General features: G+C 49.3%; 1 protein-coding gene across 2 annotated transcripts in view; it reads right to left on the reverse strand.

Annotated features, from left to right (window-relative positions):
- The window catches only part of LOC142582493 (serine/threonine-protein phosphatase 1 regulatory subunit 10-like), a 63,796-nt gene that overhangs the window by 12,202 nt on the left and 28,472 nt on the right, over positions 1–23,122 (reverse strand). For both annotated transcript variants that reach the window (XM_075692294.1, XM_075692284.1), the window contains one exon: positions 6,501–6,598. In XM_075692294.1, the coding sequence (XP_075548409.1) occupies positions 6,501–6,598 (98 nt within the window). The remainder of the gene's footprint in view (positions 1–6,500; positions 6,599–23,122) is intronic.

Raw genomic sequence — 23,122 nt, forward strand, 5'->3', positions numbered from 1 at the left:
TAAAATGCTTTTATGGTGTCCTGTTAAGCCACATGCAAATTCAAGATGGCATGAATTTGTTTTAGCACAGCTTTTTGAAACTACCTAGTGTATACATGCTCATATAAACATAGCCAGCTAAATTTGTGAAGGTGCATTGTAAATGTTGTGCTTGCTTTTTCGCTCCATTAGCTTACAGCCAAATTAGGTTGGCAACGTGTTGTTTTCTGCGATACGGTGGAGGGGAAAAAACAGTGCAACAGAGGAAGGTGTCACGGAAAGCACATAACTGCAGCCGCAGCCGCAGCCGGAGAACATGTTCCACACAGCCCCACTAAGATTACTGCTAATCACACGTCTAGGGGATAAAACGAGCAGAAAAACACCTTAGGCAAAGGTACATAAATTTTTGTTTATATATATATATATATATACACACACACACACACACACACACACACACACACACACACACACACACACACACACACACACACACACACACACACACACACAGAAGTGCCATGCGTCTCGAGTATACATGCACAACTGTGTCGCGAATTGTCACAAGACCGCGCTCACTCAAACATTCCGCAAGTAACATTTCATGTAGGTCGAGTTTATCGCGCGACGCCCATGTATGCTTTACAGGCTGTCAATCTACTTGTAGATGCGATCATCTACAACTCCTGTGGTGGCGGGCAAAGAAACTTCGAAAACGCGCGCCGCAAATCAAGTAGCGACGGCGCAAGCCAGTATTGAGAGAGAGAGACAAGGAAGAGAGATACCCAAGGCGAGCGAGGAGACTCCGAGCTACGCCTGCCTCGCCTGGCCGCGCGCCGAATTGTGACACCCAGTTGGGAAAGGGCACTATTTGCTGCTTCCCTGCAGGGAGCACGGCTCAGCGCAACCAAATGACGCATGCGACTTCAGTCCTCTTCCTAGCACTCGCCAGCTGCGTTGCTACGGCAACACGCCCCTCACGCGAGCCGACCTCGTCAACCTGCCTATGCAGTTTTTCTCTCGCCGATTCCGAGGAAAGCGCTATGGCAACCAGTGCCACCCTCTCTCACAAGTTTTCCCGAAGCTCCTTTCTGGCTGCGCGCGCGCGTCGCGAAGCGCTGCTTTTGGATCCCCCCCCCCCCCCCCCGCCCTTGGTTGAAGCTCCAGGCTCCAGACCAAATTCCTAGACGAGCATTACGCGGCTAAGTGCCGCCGAAGAGCGCCACGGACGAGCCGCTGGCGGCGCGATGCGTGCGGCAGAGCTACGTCACGCTCGTCTGTGTGCTGAATGGGCGATCTCTCGTGCCGTGTAATTCCAGCTTAACAGAAAACATCCATAAGCACAGAGATAACGCTATCCGCAGACATATTCCGGCATTTCCTTCTCGTCCGTTCGTTCTGCAAAAGCGTTGACATGTTGCTGCGCGCTGGTCATGAATGAAGCACTTATTTTATGCTCTCCTCCTTTAACGCCATACCTATTAACTAAGGTGCTAACTAAATTCCGACACCGACGCTTAGTCTCGCGCTCTAGGAGGTTGCCACTCTCGCAGAGCCAACACAGAACTGTTCCAGCTGCTGCGATATCTGGGTGCCTCAAGCGCCGTCGCATATCAGCACAATGCGTTGGCGGGCTAGTTGGTGCGAATCCATGAATACTTTGTTTAGCGCAAAAAGACAGACACAAGAAAGACGACAGGACAAGACAAGCGCCTTGTCCTGTCGTCTTTCTTGTGTCTGTCTTTTTGCGCTAAACAAAGTATTCATGCCGTCGCATATCCTGTGGAACGCAGCTCTTCACGGCATTGTAGGGCAGTAACTTGCTTCACGAAAGCCGTGCCACTCACGCTAGCCCAGAGAGCGACGCATGGACGCATGTAAAGCTCGTGTACCTCTTCACATGCTGCGCTGCGATACTATTTAGCCAATCGATGGTCACGGTCCCCGATACACCGTCGTTCTACAGAAAAAAAAAAGCGAGGGAAACACGCATGTATACGCAAGTTCTGGAGATCCTATCGCGGACGGTCTAATGCGCTTCCTCTTTGCGGCGCCCTTACTATAGGCAAGCCACTAACTTTAAAGCCGCATTTTTTTTTTTACCTTCCAGTTATATCACTACTACAAAACGGGGTTGCCACCGATAACGAACAAACACACGCTTTAACAGCTACGGGCCTTAACCGCCACTAAGGTGCGACGCAGGACAAGTTTGATCGGTCATGCAAATTCTGGGGTGATATGCCGCGTTTACCACGCCGGCTTCTTCACAGAGCTAAGGTGAAGGCTCTTGCAATAGTACGTACAACTCAGTCTCTAGGTAGCCATAAGGTGGGTATCCCACCGACTCGTAAACCGGTAGTACTGTAGCTGGTCGCCGTCGAGGCCCCATTTCTTCGTCCCGTGAGTGCTAGGCTATGCAAGCCCTGCGGCGTTGTTCCGCCGTTCTGTGACGGAACCACGGGAAACTAGATGGAGTGGTGAACGTTGCTTGCAGCCGGGTACCAATAGGGCCTGAAACAAATGCTCTGGCAGAAAGGGGGCCGAACTAACTCACGTTAGCGAGCACCCTGAAGGAGGCACGGGCGGCACTGACGTTTTATGAATTCATGTGTTGCAGCTGCACCATGGCGTAAGCACAAGAACGAAATCTGCACACGAGCTATAAAATCGATCCTGCCTTCGCGGTTTAACAGCTATACCAATTCAACAGAGGCGGATCAGTAATCTATAACGTCGTATTCATTCGCTAGAGGTGCTATTTCAGGCGTAACGTAAACGGAACATAATTCTGCGATCCCAGTGGCACACGACTTAGAGCAAATCGGGAAGCGCATTGCCCGCATGAACTGTCATCAGTGTGCTTGCGCATGAGCACAACGCGCATCAATCAATGCACAGCACTAATATCGTAACTATTTCAGATTCTTTCGGCAGCAGAAAAGGTATCTGCGTCAGCACGCGGCCCTCGGATAAATCGATATCCCCTGCTTATGAAAGAAGCGGACCGCTTCATACTTCCTACATATTGCAAGATGTCTCGAACCTAAATGTATGTAGATTGCACGACCAGAATTAACAAAAACGCTGCTCACGTGCCGAGACAATAGCGCACCACCTACCGCGGTAGCTCGGTGGTTAAGGCATTCTTGCTACAAAGCACGAGGTCGCAGGCTTGATTTCCAGCGGCCTCACTCGGATGGGGCGGAATGCCAGAACGCTTGAGAGCCTCGTTTTAGCCGCAGATTAAGAGCCCTTGGTAACCGAAATGGGTATTCATCGTATTTAGTAATTCACAACCTTTGGACTCTGCGAATCAGCTGAAGCCACGGTTTAACACCGAGCATCCCCTAATTGATGCAGATTATAGAAGCGAATTGCCAATAGCGCGCTAACACGGCTGACCCCTACCGCTTGCATACGTGGCGCCCGGGGTCGAGATGCACACGCTAGACATTGTCGATCAGTTGACAGTGCCGCCCGTCCAGTACGCAGTTTTTTTTTTCCCCAGTGGATGGTGCACACGACGTGCCACCAGTTTCTTAATGCGATGTGAATAAGCGTTACTTTATTAGAGAAAGAAGTCAATGGAAAATTGTTTCATTACGTCCCACAGGCGTAAAACAAAGTACTGGTAAGGAGTAGGCGCACCACACTGATCTAATCCACAGGTTCTGCCGAACCTGGCGCACATAAGATACAAACCTGAAAGCTGCATGAAAAAATTCGCTGTCCCCTAAGGATTGTGTAAACTGTTCTTAAGAGTGTACAACCCAATAGGTCCTGCGGTAAAAAATAATCTGCCGTGGTTGCTTACTGGCTAGGGCGCTGCGAAGCACGAGGTCGCGGGATCAAATCCCCGCCACGGCGGCCGCATTTCGATGAGGGCGAAATGCAAAAACGCTTGTGTACCGTGCAATGGGTGCACGTTAAACAACCCCAGGAGGTCAAATTAATCCGGTATCCTCCACCACGGCGTGCCGCATAATCAGATCGTGGCTTGGACACGTAAAACCCCAGAATTCATTTTTTTTATTTTCATGCAAGAACGGAGACATTTAAAAATAAATGCTTTAGCGCTTTCATTTGGTGGGACCGTTTTTATACAGCGTGTAACTTGCGCCAACAATGCACGTCTGGCGCAAATGACGCTCTCTGGGCTATATCAGCTTGCGTGCCGTGCCGAATGAGCCAAGTGCCTGAACCAGGACGGCCTTCCGAAAGCCACCTCGTTTATGATTAAAACCTTGTTTTCTGTACCGGAAGCCTCCCAATCCCAAACTAAGCAGATGGGCCGTGACGCAAGCCGGTGTTGTACGCCTGTGTTGTAAAAGTCCTTCCCATTGTTCAGCTAAACGGCGATGAAATGTGCTTGCGCGCAAGTGCTACATCAATAGCAGCCGATGTCTAGGTACAACGCAACACGCTGCAGAAAACGTTACACCAGAATCATGTGAACTGTTACTGTGCTCATAACCCTGCAGGAGCTAACTGAGCGGAGTCGCAACAGAGTATAGACGCGGTCAGCTCGTCTCTCGATGTCGACTCGGCACAGGTCACCTCGGTTGCACCGAGCTTTGAAAATCACCTGCTGCACGGAGGGGGTAGCTCTGTCATGACGCAGCTGTTCTGGTAGACTGACAAGAATTTGCATATAACGTACCACAAGCTCGCAAGCAAATACAGTTGTACCGACCGCAGTGCTTTTAAGGCTGAATCTTTGTAGGCTTTCCGTCTGCAACTTCGGTCGACACGAGTATTGGCATTAACGGCAACAGCTCTTTACAGCTGTTGTCGCACCGTATTTTGTGAGTTTCTGCATTGACAATCGGCACACCAGCGATTCTCAGTTAATAGGCCTTACAGCCTCAGCGACAAACCCATGTCCATTTTGTGCAATGCAATCGGGACACGTATTAGTCGGTGACGAAAGCAGTGCAGCGCAGAGGCATGTATCCAGATTCGGTGTGGTCTGTCCAAGAAACTTCGGCCCGGTCAGACTAACGTTAACCGTACCAGCGAAAAACTTCTGGTTACGTGCCTGGCTGCGCTGGTTCTTGCCATTTCCTTTTAGCTACAGGCAACAGATGCCCAAGTCTGTCCTTGTCGGGTGCACCACTCGCTACATGCGGAGCTTGTTGAACTGACAGCCATTGCCAGTCGCCGCCAGTGTTGCGGCGTTCAGGATCTGCAATGCAGTCATGCAGTACTGGATGGAAACGTCGATTATTAATGTTGCTGAAAGGCTAGTTACAACGCGTGGCTCTCCTGGGCGCTGGATAAAGAACGTGTCATTGAGCAGGTTGTTCTACTTCCAGGGCGTCGCTTAACACTTGCCACCACATTCGATGGCCTGAGGATGGGGATATAGTAGCTGAGATGAGAGACTGCTTCCAAAGAAACAGCCCAAAATTCCATCAATGTTCATTTATTGGGCACCAGACAAAAGTACAGTTTTCCTTTTCTCCATTACAGGAACGAAACATGCTGCACACATCAATATCTCCCGGGTGAAAGATTCAGCAATTTAGCCATGCACTATATAAGTGCCTGAGACCTACCACCGACTACGGCGACACTCTTAAAACTGCCGCAGGCAGCTTTTTCTCCACGAGTTACCGATAATTCATCCCTTAAATGGTGAGCACGCGATGCCAGCATCGCTACAGTCGATTCCCCGAGAAACTCCAGCTTCCACTTACCTGCAAAGTCTTCACAGAAACATGCTTCAGCTTCTCAGATGGGGAATATGGAGTAGCTGCCAAAGCAACGGGGGGTTCCATACATATACCCCCCATCGTCTTCGTGCTCCGTAGAGGGGAGGACGGCCGGCTAAGACGAAGGCAGAATCGCTTCTTCAGCCCTGCCATATCGCGCTTAAGCTGGGCCGAGAGCAAGGCGCCCTAGTTTCACACAAATTCTACGCGCACACCCAACCCTACGAGCCCTGGCACTGAAAGCGTAAGCAAAAAGTGCTCGCACCACACATCAGTAAGAAGTCAGTCCCTCAAGACCCACGCGCGCCGTCCCCACCACGATGGCGCCGCAGCCACTTGGCGAGCGATGCGTCTTGCGCAGCCCCAAGCAAGCGGCGTGGGTGCGGAGTGTCCTTACTCTTGGCTTGCCAGTTACACACGTTGTCGCCAGCCGACGGGCCAGTCCCCGACGGCTTCCGGACGGCAGGTCCCCTTGGCGATCCGCAAAGGGTGCTAACGATCACAGTGGGAGACGGGTAAAAAGGAAACGGGGAGGGAAAGAGGGAGCGAACGCAGAGAAACGCACACAGAGGCGCCAGTCCGGCGGGACAGGCGCCATTTCCTCCAGGGTCGGAGAGCGAGCTGGGCCCTCCCTGTCCTGGAAAAACAAGACCCGCGTTTCATAGATGCAAAGGGCAACAAAATCCCAGCTCCCACGGTGAACCACCCATCAACCAAAAAGTTCCAAAGAGCAGCCAGTAGTGTAGTCATTACTCAGGAGTAGCAGCCAGTGAGGACAATAGTGTAAGGCGAGGTCCTCACCTAGACAACCTGGACACTTCATCGGAACTCCGGATGCCACCTTCCGGCGACAGCAGAGGAGACAGTGCCTTTAGCAGCTGCAGCGGGTCAATTGGAGCCTGAAAATAGACAAAATAAGTCCGGTGAGTACAAAAGCAGGCATGCAAGCGAGGGCGCGGCACGGCTGCGTATGTGGAAAATATTACAAATAAAATTAGGCCACATGGCAACTGGGCTTTGCGTTTGACTGGTACGCAACACTAGTACCGAACTTTGCTCGACGATGAGCGCGGCATGTAACATTTGACAGCATTTTTACTGGTAGTTGCGGATTGGAAACATTACGGTATGCTTTGCATTTCTATAACAACCTCCCTCGTCAACAATTCACTTTGGTGAACATGAGCCTTGTGGTGATGAAACAAGGCACGCATCCCAAAGCCTACAGGTTTTGGATGCGTTAAAGGATCCCTGAACCCCTTTATACAGAAATCAATTTAAGTTGAGCGAAAAGTACTTCAATTCCTTCAGTACAAGCAGATTTACTGGCAATCAAAGATCGCCTATGATCCCCTTCGCGGTGCTCCCCCGCTCTTTGTTCAATGCCTCGCACTGCGAGGATGAAGGCTGAGTGGGCACGCCCACAACGCTCAACCTACTGAACGTCAATGTGGTGTGCAGTTCGAATTGGATTTTGGTTGCTCACGGAAACGCCACTACCGATTTTGGCGCCTACGACGCTCCAAACTAGAAGGCATGCGCTGCCATGTTGCTACGATTCATTTTTGTAACGCTAAAATATTCATAATCTCATGCAAAAACAAGCATTTATATGTAGCAAGTAAGTATGGAACAGTATGTAAAGTTTATTCCGTATATTTCTTCAGCAAGATCGAATGAATATGAAATACTGATGCAAAATTTACGGTGTGTGAAAGGATGCGCGTTTGCAGTAACCTAAACTAGATGGCGCCACCATACTGGAGGATACTCGGGGGAAACGCGTTGATTAGGGATAGCCCCTCGTCGTTTGCGCCTGCGCGCCTGTACCGAGTAGATGGAACATCGCGGCGCCTATGCGGTTGCTGATTTCAATCCACGGCGCTATGGTGTGGTTTACCTCTAGAGTTGGTTATATTATCTCGGAGGCTATCCCTCAACTTAACGTGGAGTTAACAGTACAAATTCCTGTGCTACTGAGTACTTTGATAGCTAAGCGCGGCTTTCTCGCACCGACTGGCATGAGTAGCACATTTCCTTTCGCACTTATCTCTACGGCAATCGCACAATTTCCGAGGGTCGAACGAAACGTCTTTATGTTGTTCATGTGGCGACACCTCGAAAATGTGCGACACAGAAAGCTGACGACCTGTTCTAGTCGGATGTTGGCGCTCGGGCTGGCACGCGCCTGGAGCCAGATCACTCACAAGAGACCACGCGGTTGTCTTCAGCGAGCGGGCTCGTCGCGGCATTCCTCGGGATCTGTTTTGTAGAAGACGCGCTACATGCAGCTGTATCGCGTTTGCTATGTGCACAACAGGGCAGGCGTGCGCGTTCGCGCTCATGTGCTCCAGTCTGGCCGTGCTACTTCGTGCCGACCAGCTTTGTCCTGCGCCAGTTTGACGGACAGTAGCCACATGCTCATTACGCAATAGCTCATTACCAAGCGAAGTCTGCGAAGGCGTCTAGCCACGAGCGGCCAGGCATGAGCGCGCGCTGGCAAGCATACGCGTGGTCCGACTTAAGGTTTCGCGTGGTTCGCGGCTAGTTGAGTGTTCAAAGCTAATCGAAATCGGTGAGACCTGACGGCTACGGCACTCGTAAGCAATGTGATCAAAGTTCCTAGACGGGCGGTCGCGGCCATGCGTGAGCAGACAGTAGTCTGCTTCAGGAAGTACGTACACAAAGAAAAGTTTACACCCTTTGAGTTATACCTCGCCACACAACAATAAACGTCACCTGCCTTTTCCGCATTTCCTTTCTATAACGCTGCGAGCCCGGTACTTCCCAGTAACGAACGCCATGCGCGTTATCAGCATGACATAGCATTGCCGACAGGAAAGTAGCGGGCGAGGAGTTTTTAAGAAAGGAAACGCAAGCAAGGCAGATGACGATTATCGTGTGGCAGATATGCACCCCAAAGGGTGTAAACTATTATTACAGTGTAGAGTAACTCTTATTAGAATTCAAAGCGAAGATTTTTCGGTCTGTTTAATAAATTCAGTCTGTTTAATAAACTGCGTCGATAAATATGCATCGAAACAACAGGAAGAAGCGCAATGATCCAAACAATTTCTGATTTATGTTGCATATCGGCCAATGGCAGCGCTCTATGGGAATATTCCCGCTGACGTCAAGGGGCAGCCGCTGGCAGCCCCGAAAAGACGAGAAGGCCTCTGATGAATACAGCGTTAGAGAAAAAGGCGACTGCGCGCTCCGCGTGCTAAAGCCCCTTAGACTTCGTGTAAGGGGACATCGCACTAGCGCGTAAAATGTTTTCATGTGCTTGTCCGTGTCCTTTTTTACCGCCCTATATCCCCTTATACGAATAACCACCGCTCACTGCCTTAAATGAATTCCTTAAACTTCGTAGAGCAGCGAAACTCTCCTCCGCCTTCACTCCTTGTTTCTCCTCTCTTTCACGCTCCCTCCTCGACCCTGGCGCCGCCTACACTGCTCGAGCGTAGCAATGGCGCCATCATGTGCTCCTCGCCACTCCGTAGACGCTTGTCGAGCAAAAATGGCGCTGATGCACGGCGCGAGGGCCCACGCGATGCTATTAGACAAATAGCGACGCGGCCTCGGCCAGAGCGCACGAGGATGAGGCGGCATTCTTCAAAGCGTACCGCTACTTTACGAAGTTTAAGGGGCTTTACCGCATGTGAGTCCCACGCGCCGCGCACGAGTGCAAAATTTAGCTGAGATACAGCAGCGTATGCTATCCGCAGAATGTGTTTTTTAACCAAACCCGAGGGGTGGTTCAGGGCCATCTTAATACTTTGTCATTGCTGCTAGTTAAGACTAAGCGAAATAATTTCTTTTAAGGGGCATGGGGGCGCTGAGCGATAGGCATGGTAACTTAACGCACCTACGGCAAATTCCGCTCGAAACGTGCGGTTCCAGCTACCATCGGCGCCACCAAACCACGCTAAGCGCACAAACGAAGCAAAATCCTTCAAAACGGATGCCCGATAAGTTCCTGCGTATGCATACACAAGGATTCTGCGTATGCATACACAAGTTCAGCAAAGTACGTTACGCCGAGATTACGTAACCTTTATTAATTACTTCTAGGAACCGTGCCCACTACGCACAACGAATGCTGGGTGATTCACAATTGCAACTTTCAGTTGGTATTTGCTATTAAAGCGCGTTCACGTGAGCAACAACCATGTAACGACTGATCTTGAATATAAAGCATACGAAGGGTAGCGGCTATAGGCTTTTAAACCCTTTTAAAGGCATGAACTGTCTGATAGCGCACCACTAACTTCGGCACGAGTAGGCGCCGCGATCGCGCTGATTTTTCGCGGCGTGATTATGAAAATGAAGGAACTTGTCGGTGGTATAAGCACTTGTTAAAAGTAGTTTCAGACCACACAAGACGCCCCACACATTCTGTCCGACACAGCTTGGCAGGTCGGGGCGAGCGGCTTCGGGTCAGGTTACATCAAACCGCCTGCAGCAGCTGGGACGAGCTGACTCGCTCGGTCCGCCGACACAACGCTCGTAAACGCGGTCGTTCAGGGATGACTGAGCTGCGACGATTAACGGAGCAAGGAGAAACCGACTTTTGTATACCCGCTGTGGCCCCGAGCCTCGCTAGCCTTTCTGTTCTGCGCGAAAAAGCCGTCGAGCGATAACGCGGATTTTCGCTTTGCTATACCACTATACCATTGCATTTTCACTGAATAACGGCGCAATAACATGGACGGTAGCAGCAGCGCTAGTAGTGACATCCCGTGGCTGCTGTTTGTTCAACCAATAAACCTCATACGTTTTTGTTTGGTCGAAAAAAAAAAGTCAATAAATTAATGATAACGTTAATGCCGACGCACCTACGCCTTTGCCTAAGTTCGGTAACAATTTGGTAACAACGATTCGGTGTGCTCTGGTCGAACTAAGATTGACAATATGGCGCCACTAGCGCTGTGTGTTGTCACACGCCGTTTTCTGCCAGGTATCTTGGTACACAGAAATTTGAGAGGGAAACACGAGCTCGGAGTAACTATTCGCTAATACTTTGACCGCTCGCTTGTTCCCGTTTTATATAGGTAGTTACGAAACCTAAGCGCTAGCTCCAAGAACGCACGCAAGCACATGCAACGTTTAACGCAAGGCTGTCGACGACCAAAACTTCCAAATTTTACAAGTCTCCTTATGTTCGGTTATCTGACCCGACCTCTCATTATGGCATGGAGTTCTTGTCACAATAGTGGGATAAAACAAAAAATCTCGTAAAAATGGCACTTTGCGGTCTTCCCAATTGTATCGAATTTATCACTAAGGAAATAGTCCACATAGTAATTTGCTGCAAAAGTAGACAGTAGATAAACCAACAGGCCCGAATTAAAAAAAGAATGCAACCATGACAAGTAACGCGCTCGCCCACCCCGAACCTCCAGCTACGGTTACGTCAGAGCAGACGTACACGCTACATAAAAAAGTAACAGATTACAATTACTTCATTCAAAAATGTAATTGATTACACTTACCGATTACTGCCCCACGAAAATTATTGAGGAATCAGTGAAAATTATTCGAGTACATCGGCATTACTTTTCTCCAACTTCATTAACATTGCATAGATACAGTAACAAAAGCAGGCTTTGTACTTTATCTTCTGCAGCCCTTCATATACAGCTTAATTACACTAGCTGTTACTAGCACAATTAAGCTGCAGCGACACTGAAAACTCAGTCGAGGACGACAAAGAAAAAGAAAGGGAGGTTAACCAGTCCATCAGATGTGCGCGCTGGGGGGTAAGGCGGTGTTGTATACGGATCTTGCACGCAAGATTACCGTTACTAAGCGTATCGGTACTCTATAAAGCGCAGCGCGCTTCATTGTTACTTGAAGACGCTCCCGCTTGGGCCAATGAAAAGCTGAAAAGGTGGGCCGTATGTGATTTCCTGTTATTCACGTCGTAAATGGCCTTCGCTATCAACATACCAGCACGGGTTTAACGAGGAAACAAATACTGAACCACCGGGTTCAGTATTTGTTGAACATGCGCAATCTCGAGGCTACTGCGTGGCAATATCTGAGACGGTCTACTGTAGGTTTTGGCAAATTCAGGTTCTCAAGGTTGCCTCGCTTGTTACAGCTTGTCCCGTCAATAAAGTAATAGGCTGCATGTAATTGCGAGCGTTACTGTATAAACAAAGCAATCTTGCATTACAAAATTACCAATAAATGTGATTACAAGTTATTACATGTAATTCGCTGCGTACAAGTCTGCTTCAGAGAATACTTGGCCAAAACTTGGGAGTGAACTTAGACTGGCAATTTATTCTTTCGAAGTTTCCCATGTGATGTCTATAGTAGCTAACCAAGAGGAGACAGTACGAGCCCATAATACAGGATGTCTGATTGTACACCGGGAAACTGGAGCAGGGGCAGCACCTTTGCTTTTTATGGAGCTGGAAGACCTTCCCGACAACCGTGCAAGCATGGCAAGACACTATAGCACGCGCGTCTGTCGCGGGATGTCTAGCGCAAGGCTCGTGCGCGACAACGGCTGAATTCATTCAAGAGCCGACTAGTCGAGGCTGAAAGGCGGTGTCAAGTGTTTATTACCAGCTCGTATTTAAGCACTTAACGCACATGCCTATCAAAGACGCATGCAACCGAGTGGAAAAGTCTGGAGGGCTAAAATGCCTTTGACAACGGACGCAATGGGTAGAACAATCTTGCTATTCACTCCACGGTTCGAAGCTTTTGGTTCACAGTGTGGCTGCCGGTACGTACCCACGTGATGGGCATGAAAACGAAGAAAAGGGACGGGGCTCCAGTCAATCACAACGGGAAGTGCGATGCGCGGACGGGTGAAGTGTGCCGACTGCAAGACAACTCAGTTGCGCCAAAAACAAGTCCAAAGCACCTTCGCGGTTCGAGGGGTCGGTGTCGCATCTGAAATCTAGGTAAACTGATTTACGACTGAAATTTGCGTAAACTATGGTCAACATGGCAAGGGAATCTAGGGCTTCCTAAGCGAAAGCGAATTCTGAAACGCCGCTACTTCAAACGTTCGACACGAAGCTAAAAAATGTTCCATTTACAACCCAGAGACACGGAGCGGCAGCCAGCGACTGCCGTTCATTTCATGAGCCTCATTGTACGCTCGTGTCGCTATACTAAACCGAATCTTCTGTTTGCCTGAAATTATACCGGGGTTGGTAATGCGGTGGCGAAACTAGGCATTTGGTGGGAAACAGCACGCAGTTTTAAATGTTTTCGGAAGCTTCTTTGGACGCAAAGAAGCCTACCTCACTTGCACACAGCTGTGTATAACCATCGGAAGCACATGCCCGCGTGCACTGTCACCCCCGAAACTCCCTGGGATAAGAACATTCGGTAAGCATGTGGCACTGCGCGCCTTGCCCACAACCCGGTAAGTATTTCAAAATCAATCGAATGTATACGCGCGCTATTTCGGCGGCGGGACACCTGCCGAAGGACACGCGAGGCAGTGGACAGCTGCGAGTGCCGCCCGCACTCCCGCCGCAAACATTCACAAAATTCTGCAACAGCTTGTTTTTCACGGAAAACCACGACTAGTATAAACAGGCATAAAAGTCGGGCTTCTAGTCCGAAGTTATAAAACGCGGTCAAATCTCTAGCACGAGCAGTACAATTAAAATACGACTTAGCACCACCAGCGCTGCTTTTTCACTTGTGATTACACTTGCGCCTAACAAGACTAACGTAGAAAACTTACTCGCGCGCGCAAATCCGACAGCACACATACAGGTCGCTTCGCCATAATCTGCCGCCTTTACCTGTATCTGCCGACCTGTTAATTTTATTTCGTAAGATCCCACAGGGGCAGCGGGAAATCGGGCACTTTTCCTTGCTAAACCTTGCCCCGAGCGCACGTCTTTTCAGGCATTCGCACTCGAGTAACCAGGATTTAACATTAGACGCCGCACACCGAGCATGCAGCATCAAATATGGAAAAGCGAATACTGACAAGCGACAAGCTGTTTCAAGATCACAGCTACTTTTTCAGAGATTTAGCTGTTGCCAATTTTACCTCATTAAAGAACTTGTCTGTATAAACGAGCTTTAAACTATCCTTCTTGCCTCCTTTCATCACCAAAATACTTTCAACGGAAGATACGGAAACCGACATGCGATACATTTTCGCAAACAATTATTTTTCGTAAAATCTTAACAGGCCCAAATTCGTAAACTTTACAAAATACCCGGGAGAGTTTGCAGATATGCGTTCCCGCGCTCACAAGATAAATAAAGCTCAGAACAGAGGAACAGAGCAAAAGGCATTTGGGTTGCCTCATCCGGTTAGCTATTCTGTAGAAAAGCACCGCCGATAAAAAAAAAAAAAAAAAAAAAAAACGAAAACCCGGTTTTCAGGCTTCCAGCAGACTTGAGAATTCGAGCTACCGGAAGCGTGGTAGGAACAACCGTGAAGGGACGTCTTGACATGCAGTACATGGACACGTAGTAACTATCGAACGATGCAACTTTTTCGATGGCAAAACAACCTAACGCAAAAGATGATTCTGTAAAAAAATTGTTTCTCGCCATTAGCTTATGTAAATTGTTTTTCTGCAACTTATTTTTCCATAAAAAATACTTCGTTAAGCGCAATCGCGCTCTGTTGGAACGGATCGAAACCCCGGAAAGCTAATCCCCGCAAACTGTTAAATTATATTTTAAACTAAAGGCGAAAGGTGGATAGCGGCTTGCAATACATTACTGCTAAATTATTTAAGCTAGCAAATAAGCATTAGCGAATTTTGGAAGCACGCTCAAACCTAATGCCACAAAGCGGGTAATTTCAACAGCCCCAACACATTCCCTCGTACTTTTCGTAATTCTTAACTTGCTGTTTTAACTGGTCTGTAGAGTAGCGCTCTCGGTCTCTACACAACTAAAGGGAGAGGAAAGGAGAAGAAAGCGAGTAATCACAAGACTGGTAAGAAAAACCGTGGAAGGGACGCCTGGACACGTCAAAACGCTCAAATATCCGGCTTCTTGTATTACAACAGAGCCGAAACCAAAACAGATGAAATTGTTTCTGGCTATTAGTTTATGCATATTGCTTTTTACCCCCATCCTCATTTTTCTCCATGAGCTTAGCTAGGCAAAGTCGCTCTATCGGTACGAATTAAACGCCCGGAAAGCTCGTTCTCCGCAAAGCCAACTGTAAAATTCTTTAATTTTAAACTAAAGGTAGGTGGTGGCGAGCAGCCGTTTGTAATATATTATTAGTGAAGAACGTAAAGCTGGCAAATAAGCATTAGCGAACTTTGGAAAGTACGCTGAAACACAATGCCACAAAGCGAGTTCTTTCGAACAGGGCCCCTGTGCTGAAAGTGGACATACAGCCTCGAAAATTGTTAAACTGCTGTTCTAAATGGTCTGCAGAATAGCGCCCAAGGTTTCTCCACCTAAGTCAGATGAAATATTTATATCAGAGAGAGAGAGAGAGAGAGAGAGAGAGAGAGAGAGAGAGAGAGAGAGAGAGCCTTTGGACACTGATCACGAATTCGAGCGATCGCAAGACTGCTAGAGAAAACCGTGGGTTGCCTTGACATTAACGACGTACGCACGTAATCGCGTTCAAATTTTTGGATTGCAACAATTTATGCATGTTGATTTTTACCACTTTCTTTCTCCAAGACCTTGGCGAAGTCACGCGAACTGAACCTCCGGACAGCTCGCGCCAGCAAAGTTTATTATTTAGAACTAGCGCCAGATGGTGGACAGCAGTTTGCAATGTACACAGTGCGTCTACTAAATTTCAAGATTGACAACTCTGCAAGATAACCGGTGGAGCCACCAAGCGGCAAGCGGGAATTGTGTGTAGTTTTTAGTGTCGAGTGCGCTGTGCTTTGTGTGAAGAATTCAAGAATTTATGTTCCAAATTTTGTGATGTACAGTGATTTAAGCGAACTGTGTTTTGTGTGTTCATCATGGATAGTAAAGTGGAGCAGAGAGTAGCCATCAAGTTTTGTGTAGAACTTCGCAAAACAACCACGGAGACAGTGGACATGATTCAAACAGCTTACAATAATGATGCTTTTTCTCGAGCGAACATTTTCGTATGGCATCGTCGTTTTCATGAGGGTCGGGAGGTGGTTACGGACGGCCTTAGACATGGCCGTCCGATAAACGTTCGAATTGACAAAAATGTTGAGAAAGTACGAAAAAGCTGGCTGAAAATCGTTGTCAGACCCTCAGGATGATTGCGGAGTACTTGAACATTGGTAAGTATACTGTTCGGAACATCGTTGAACAAGATCTACAGAAGAGGATTTGTTCCAGATTTCTGCCCCACAGTCTGAAAGAAGAGCAACAAGACCGGGCGTCTTCGTGTCAAGAGTGGGTGGTCCAACAGGCCGAAAATTACCCAGAATGGAAAGAGACAATCAGCAGTATGGGTGCGGAAGAGTTCCCCACCAGAAAAACTCCACATCCAGAAGCGCGAAGACAATGCTAGTGGTGTTTTTTGACTGGCAAGGTGTTGTGCATAAAGAATTAAATGATGGGGTTTTATGTGCCAAAACCACGATCTGATTATGAGGCACGCCGTATTGGGGGGGGGGGGGGGGGGGGCTCTGGAAATTTGGACCGCCTGGGGTTCTTTTAACGTGCGTGCATAAAGAATTGATTCCAGAAGGTCAAACTGTGGATGCTACCACGCACAGAGAAATTTTAGCACGCTTACTGCAGAGAATGCAACGGGTCCGTCTAGAAATGGTTCATTCGGGCGACTGGCTCTTGTTGCACGACAATGCACCATGCCACAGAGCCATTTATAAGCACAGACATTTTGGAAAAAAAAAACATGTAACATGTTTCAACCATCCGCCCTACTCACTTGACCTGGCCCCAGCAGACTATCCCCCCCCCCCCCTTTCTTTTTGAAAGATCAAAATGACGCTGAAAGGAAAACATTTTGACTCAATTTCGGACATCCAAAGGGCTTCGGTGAAGGAACCCAACACTGTTGGACAAGAGGACTTCCAGAAAGGAATCCAGAAACTACAGAGCCGTGCAATTGGCTGAATACAACAAGGAGGGTCGTATATTGAATATTAGCAGCCAATCAAGGCAATTCTCTTCTGCATTATTTTCTGATAATGCCAGTCTTGAAATTTAGTACACAAACTGCGCAACTAAAAAAAACTTCAGGGGCCTTGAACCACGTTTTATCGAAGTAGAGAAAGGCATTTGAAGTGAAAATAGGCTAGTTCAGAAAGATATTGGCCGCAAAAAGTACTTCAATGTGTTCAGCAGAAGCGGAGCTATTGGCAATCAACCGCGGCCCCCGCTGTGCTCCCGTTTCTTCTTCAATGCCTTGCACAGTGCACTGCGAAGGCTACGGCGCAGTGAGGCGTGCCCACAAAAGTCCGCCTTCTACATGTCACCGTGGCGTGCAGTTCAAATTTCATTTCGTATGTTGACGTAGACACCACGACTTCCGCCTCTGGTGCCTACGAGGCGCTAACGGTAAGCCACCAAACGCGGTTGTCCCTAGCGAGCCGCAGCGTGATGTCAGCTATAGGCGAATAGCAACCGGATAAGGGAATGACTAGACAAAGCGTCCCATTATGAAATAAAGCGTGAATAAGAGTGAGCACAGGGCCTTCTGTTGAAAAGAGAGCGTTTGAGAGAAAGGCAACTTCGCGATCCGCTTGCGAAGCTCCACGCGCCGCGTGCGACAGCAAAACATCGCCGAGATGTTCACGGCAGCGTATGCTACCCGCGGACTATATTTCACCAAGTCCGAGCGTGAATCAGGGCCCCTTTAAGCTAGCGAATATTGTCAAACTTTGGGAGAAACGCGGGCTCAAACCTAGAGACATCAAGCGTGTTCACACAAACAGTCTCAGCCCTGAACGCACAACCTGGTTTAAGTCGTATACAGAGTAGCACCCTCGGTCACTCGATAGGCAAGTCTCACCGCGAATGTTTAAGCATTAGCTGTGGTGCGGGCTAGGCGTTTTCGCCTGTGATCTCGAGCTCGCCGAAACGCTTAAGAGACTGAATTCCCTGCCAATCAACTTGAAAATTCAGTGTAAAGGATGTTTAGGTGTTCTGGTTTAAATTACTACGCTCATCTGCGATGATCTAGCGCCAAACGGCTTTCCAAACATACACCAGTGGAGCAGAGCAGAGCCAAGCGACCCAACGGCGTAAATACCATCTGGTTAAAGGCCGGGCTACATGGAGCGCGAAGCGACGAACTTCGCTGGGCGGCGGACGCTCGACCCTCAGCGTCCAAAAACTTGACGCCTGCCGGCGATCCTGCTCGATCAGGAAAACTTCGCCAAGCGAACTTTGCCGCCGGAAGCGGCGAGCGCGCATCCTGCTCTTACTCGCGCCTGCGCACAAACGGCTGGCAACCCCTCAAATGAACGTCTCGTCGTCGCCACAAGTTTTTCCTTTTCTTTTTCTCAGTGCCACGAGCGGAACGCTCCGTCTGTCGCACTGCCGAGTGTCTTGAGCGCTGGGTGCCTTCAGGGAGAAAGCGACGGAGATATTACAGTCAGAAGCCGACTGTGCCTGGTTCCCGGGCTGTTTGCATCTGTGTGGCGCAGACGGCCAAGGATGGCGGCATCGAGAACGCGAGCCGCTGACAGGCCTGTTGCACGCCAAATTTCGATAACGCTCCGCTACCCTGTCCGGCGGCAGTATACTAGACGCCGCGACCGCCGCCGCGCTGTCGCTTGCAGACTTACGTGTGAAAGAGGTAGCACCCACACTATACATGCTAAAAAAGCACTGCAGTACTGTACAGGCACCAAGCTCGTGCCACAGCACAACGTAGTCAGACGGCGCGATGCCAGCACGCTAAAATGCTTACAGCTCAATATAATGTAGAAATTGCTTGCACAGGCATCTGTTTAAAAGGTGTTTATAGTCTGGCAACACTAAAACAGAGACGGCAACGCGCAGCGCCGTAAGACTCTTTCGCTCCATGTAGCCAAGCCAGCGAACAATCGGCGTCGTGCCGCCGCGTCTGTTTCTGCGAAGTTCGCCGTGAAAGTTCGCGCCAGGTGTCCGGGCCTTAAAGGGGCCCTGAACCCCTTTTAACGCGACAGCGTTAAGGAGCCCGTGTCGCAGATCAGGTGTCGGCGTCCCGCGTCGTTTCGGCAAAAAGATTTTCGAGCCACACATACCCATGCCGCTCATGTGACGCAAGGAATGCACTGAAATAATTGAATTTCTCACGCTAAAATACGCAGAAAAATCGTTACATGATAGCTCTCCGATTGTAATTTAAATATACGAGAAAAGAATTATGTTACGCGAACCCAAGCAAACCCCTTTTAAAGCGTTTCTACAATGTACAGACCAAAGATTGCATCCGCGATTTGCGCATGCCGGCACGTAAATATCTCCGAGTCCACGGAGCGGCTTGTCCGCTTCTTTGAAACACGTCCAGATGGCGCTCGCCTCTGCAAGAGGCCGCGTTTCGGCCAGAAAGCCCGACTTCGTGCACAGCGTTCACCGCGAGCGTTTCCCGGTAAACATTACGGGTACATACGCTGCAGTTGCCGGGAAGCGTGAGAAGCAGTCACGGATCTTTGAGTGCTATCGCGTTCCAAGGTGAAGCTTGACGGTGCTTCCTTAAAGGGACCCTGAAACGCTTTTGACGATTTTCTACAAACGTACTGAGTCGTTAGAGTAGGACCTTCTGATCATTAATTGACACATCTAAGTGCCCCACGTAAAGCGTGTAATTTATTATAAGGTTTTAAAAATGCACATCGCTGCCGATCGCAGCACAGTGCTCAGCGGAATTTTAAGCCGCCCCTACCCATATGACCGAGATCACCCATACGACGTCAGTGGGGGCGAGCTATCCGATTGGCTGACAAGGGCGCGTGATCGATAATTTTTCCAACTTTATGGTAAACAAATGACCTTCATAATAGTTAGAATGTTAGCTAATTTGTTTTTATGAAAAGAAAGTAACAAAGAGAATGCACAAGAATAGTTTTTCAGTACACTTGAGCACTTCCGGCACACAGCAAGTGTCGTCTGCTTGTGTTACAACGTACTCCATTTTGTCGAGAGCTCCGCGGTCAGACTCGGTCTCAGTCTTTTCGCGAGCACTATGACTCGACTTTGTTGCCTTGTGGACTGCAAACGTAGCGAGTGGCAATGTGTCAAGCTGTGACATCGTGTCCCTCTGCAAGGCAGCGTACGAGCGAACTGGCTACTGGGCATCGGACTGCCGCTATCCGATCGGCGCCAGGATTTGCGCGCTTGTGGCCGTTCCATTTTACACCGGAAGATTACTAACGCAATAGCGTTTCGCGAGTCCGGTATTAGGGCAAACGCAAGCGCAAGGGGACAGAGTTTGGCCATGGTTTGGCCGCTTGACTGTGCCGTAAGGGGATGACCCACGAGATCAGCAGAAGGGCAAATTTGAATGGTCTGCACGGTGCAGCCACCTGGTGGCACAGAGCTCAAGCATACACAGTAGCAGCAAGAAGTGTATTCTTCTTTGTTGCTGGTGTGTATTTTTCGCTGGAGTGTAATCATCAACACGTTGTTTTTATAAATGTTTAAAATGTTTTACACTTGGTTAGAGCAATATTAGCGCTGTGTTTGGCTGGTTAAGCGCTGCGCCAACAAGTGTATGGACCGTGCTGACCGATCAGGCCGCTCACGTACGTCTACGCTAAAGTTCCTTCATCAGCTTGAGTTTATGCCTCCAGACATTTGCCGAAATGACCAGCTTGCCTGTGGTTACCGCTAGTGTGTGGTTAACGGAATACCAGACATGTTCGGCGCTACGACAGAATGCTCGCAACGCACGCTGCTTCGATAGCTCTCGCTTGGGGTCGACGGCCAAGCGGCTAGCGGAGAGGTCTCGCGCGGGCGGGGGCGGGCTCCAAAACAACCGGAAGTGGACGATGTGACGTCGCATCGTGACGCTGAACCAGTGAAGGCGGAGCTTAGCCCCGCTCGCTCGGCGAACGAGTTGAGGAGGAAAAGCACGGCTAGGGAGGAGGGTAACTTCCAATCGCTTGTAGCTCCATTAATACGTAACGCTTCACTTAAATTGTGGTGCGAATGTTCTACCTAAGCTGAACCCTACGCGTCTACAAAATTTGTCCGAACCGTTTCAGGGGCCCTTTAATGCCTTGCACTGCCAAGGGCGGGGCGGGACGTGGCCACAACGCTCCACCTACTGAACGTCACCGTGGCGCGCAGTTCAAGTTGTCCTCAGCGAGGCGCATAGCCAGTGGACTCGTCGCGCAACCCCATGGGGGCCGCGTTATCTAGGCTAAGTAGTAGACCGGAACTATATGCAACTGTAGTACGTATGCGCAGCGCTTTCTTTGTGCACTACAGGGTTTGAGCGCGTGCTCGCGCTGATATGCTCCAGTCTGACCGCGCTACGTAGTGGAATTGGCTTTGTCCTTCACCAGCTTGACCGACGGATACGACCACTGTGTCGAAACCACGGAGTAAGACATTTAGGAGGTGAAACTCCCGTCAGCGCGAGCGACCAGATAAGGTCACAATTGTTGTATGCGCCGACGGGACCGTATACAGTGGCGGCGCCATGCGGCGCGTCGTAGAACCGGCAGCGAAAGAAAAAATGCAGAGCCCGGGCAGGCTGCTCCGGCGCGCTCTCAACGGCGGTAATTTCTTTCCACGCCGCTGGGCGTCGCCAGCACGATAACGGCTCCGCAGGCTTGTGACTTTTTCTGGTCGCCGCAAACAGCGGAGTTTCCTCTCCTAAATGTTTCTTGCTCCGTGGTAGAAACGGAACGAAATAAAACGATAGTTTTGACCGGAACGAAAACGTGACCGAAACGTTATTTTGGTTCCGAGTGAAACCGAAATATTATTGATCGGCTTTCGGTTCAAGGGGTTAATCGGCAATCCCAAACAATCGACGTCAGACAATGTCAGAGCTAGCGCGTATCTCTGGGTTTCGCAAAAGCGCGTATCTCATGCAGGGATAATGCGAGCGATAGCCGGTCGAGCGCTCCACTAACCTAAGCCTGCCGCTTGATGCACTAGCCGATCGGCATCGCAGCAAAACCTAGGCCTCGCGCGCTGAAGAGCGTATCGTTCGTTTTCTACGGGTACAGCGCTTTCTTACAGAAGCTTTATTGTTCATTTTAGTTAATTTTATCGGAACAGCGGTGTCGCATTTCGGAGAGTACCCTCAATGACGTGCTGCTTCCGAGATCGTGCTCAGTACCTTGACTCAAGGGACTGAGCATTATCTCAGAATTCATAATTCCCTTATTTAGTAAGATACACTGTTCTTTAAGGTTACGTTGAAAATTTCTGCATGAGAACGAAAAACGTTACGAACCGTTACGGACCATTTTTTTTTCGTTCTGGAGCAGAACCGGAATCGAACTTTCTCTAGTGGAACTAAACTAAAACCAGAACGAAAAACATTTCGTACTGACACCCTGGTAGCGACATCTAACTTGCGCATTCTGAAGGGTTATCAATAAGTCTGCCAAGGCGTCTAACCAGGAGTGGCAGGAGTCCGCGCTAGCTGGCAAGCGTGAGCAGACGATAGTCGGCATCTTCCGGAAGTACGTAATTGTTGAAATTCGAAAGCAGATTATCGCTTACTTCAGCCCGTTTATTGAACTTCGTTAAGTATGAACAGTAACAGCAGGAAGAAGCACACTGATTCAAACACCCTTCTTGACTGATGTCAGCTATTGGCAAATAGAAGCCGCGTATGGGAATCTGCTATATTACGAAGTGTCCAGACAAAAAAAAAAAAAAGTGAGGAGCAGGCATCTGTTGAACGGAGAACGTTTCAGAGAAAGGTGCATTCGTGCCTCGCTTGCGTGCTCCACGCGCCGCGCATGACTGCAACACTTGGCCGAGATGTGCACAGTAAGTTATGTGGTTTTATGTGCCAAGACCACGCTCTGATTATGAGGCACGCCGTAGTGGGAGGCTCCGGAAATTTGCACCACCTGGGGCTCTACGTGCATTTAAATCTAAGTACACAGCTGCTTTCGCATATAGCCCCCATAGAAATGCGGCTGCCGTGGCCAGGACTCGATCCCGCGACCACGTGCTTAGCAGCCGAACACCACAGCCACTAAAGAACGAGATGTTAACAGTAGCGTATGCTATCCGCGGACGAGGTTTTTACGGCGAAGCTGTCTATGGGATTCCGCGATTTCTTCGTGACATAACGACGGCAGAAAACTATAATCGATCGCCCATACCTCCAAATGCAATGGTTCATACCCCCGTAACATACATATACGTTTCAATAAAGAACAAGTTTAAAACAAGCATCCGTACCACGTAATTAATAAGGCGCTCCTGTACCTACAAGCAATGCGAAGCACGTGACGTAGCGCCCCCCGCATACGTTTCCGGGTAAACATTATTGCCTCGCAAGCTGCCGCGGCGACGGCCGCTTGACTGTAGCATACGAA

Source organism: Dermacentor variabilis, chromosome 1 (genome assembly GCF_050947875.1).
Source record: "Dermacentor variabilis isolate Ectoservices chromosome 1, ASM5094787v1, whole genome shotgun sequence".
Classification (NCBI taxonomy): Eukaryota; Metazoa; Arthropoda; class Arachnida; order Ixodida; family Ixodidae; genus Dermacentor; species Dermacentor variabilis.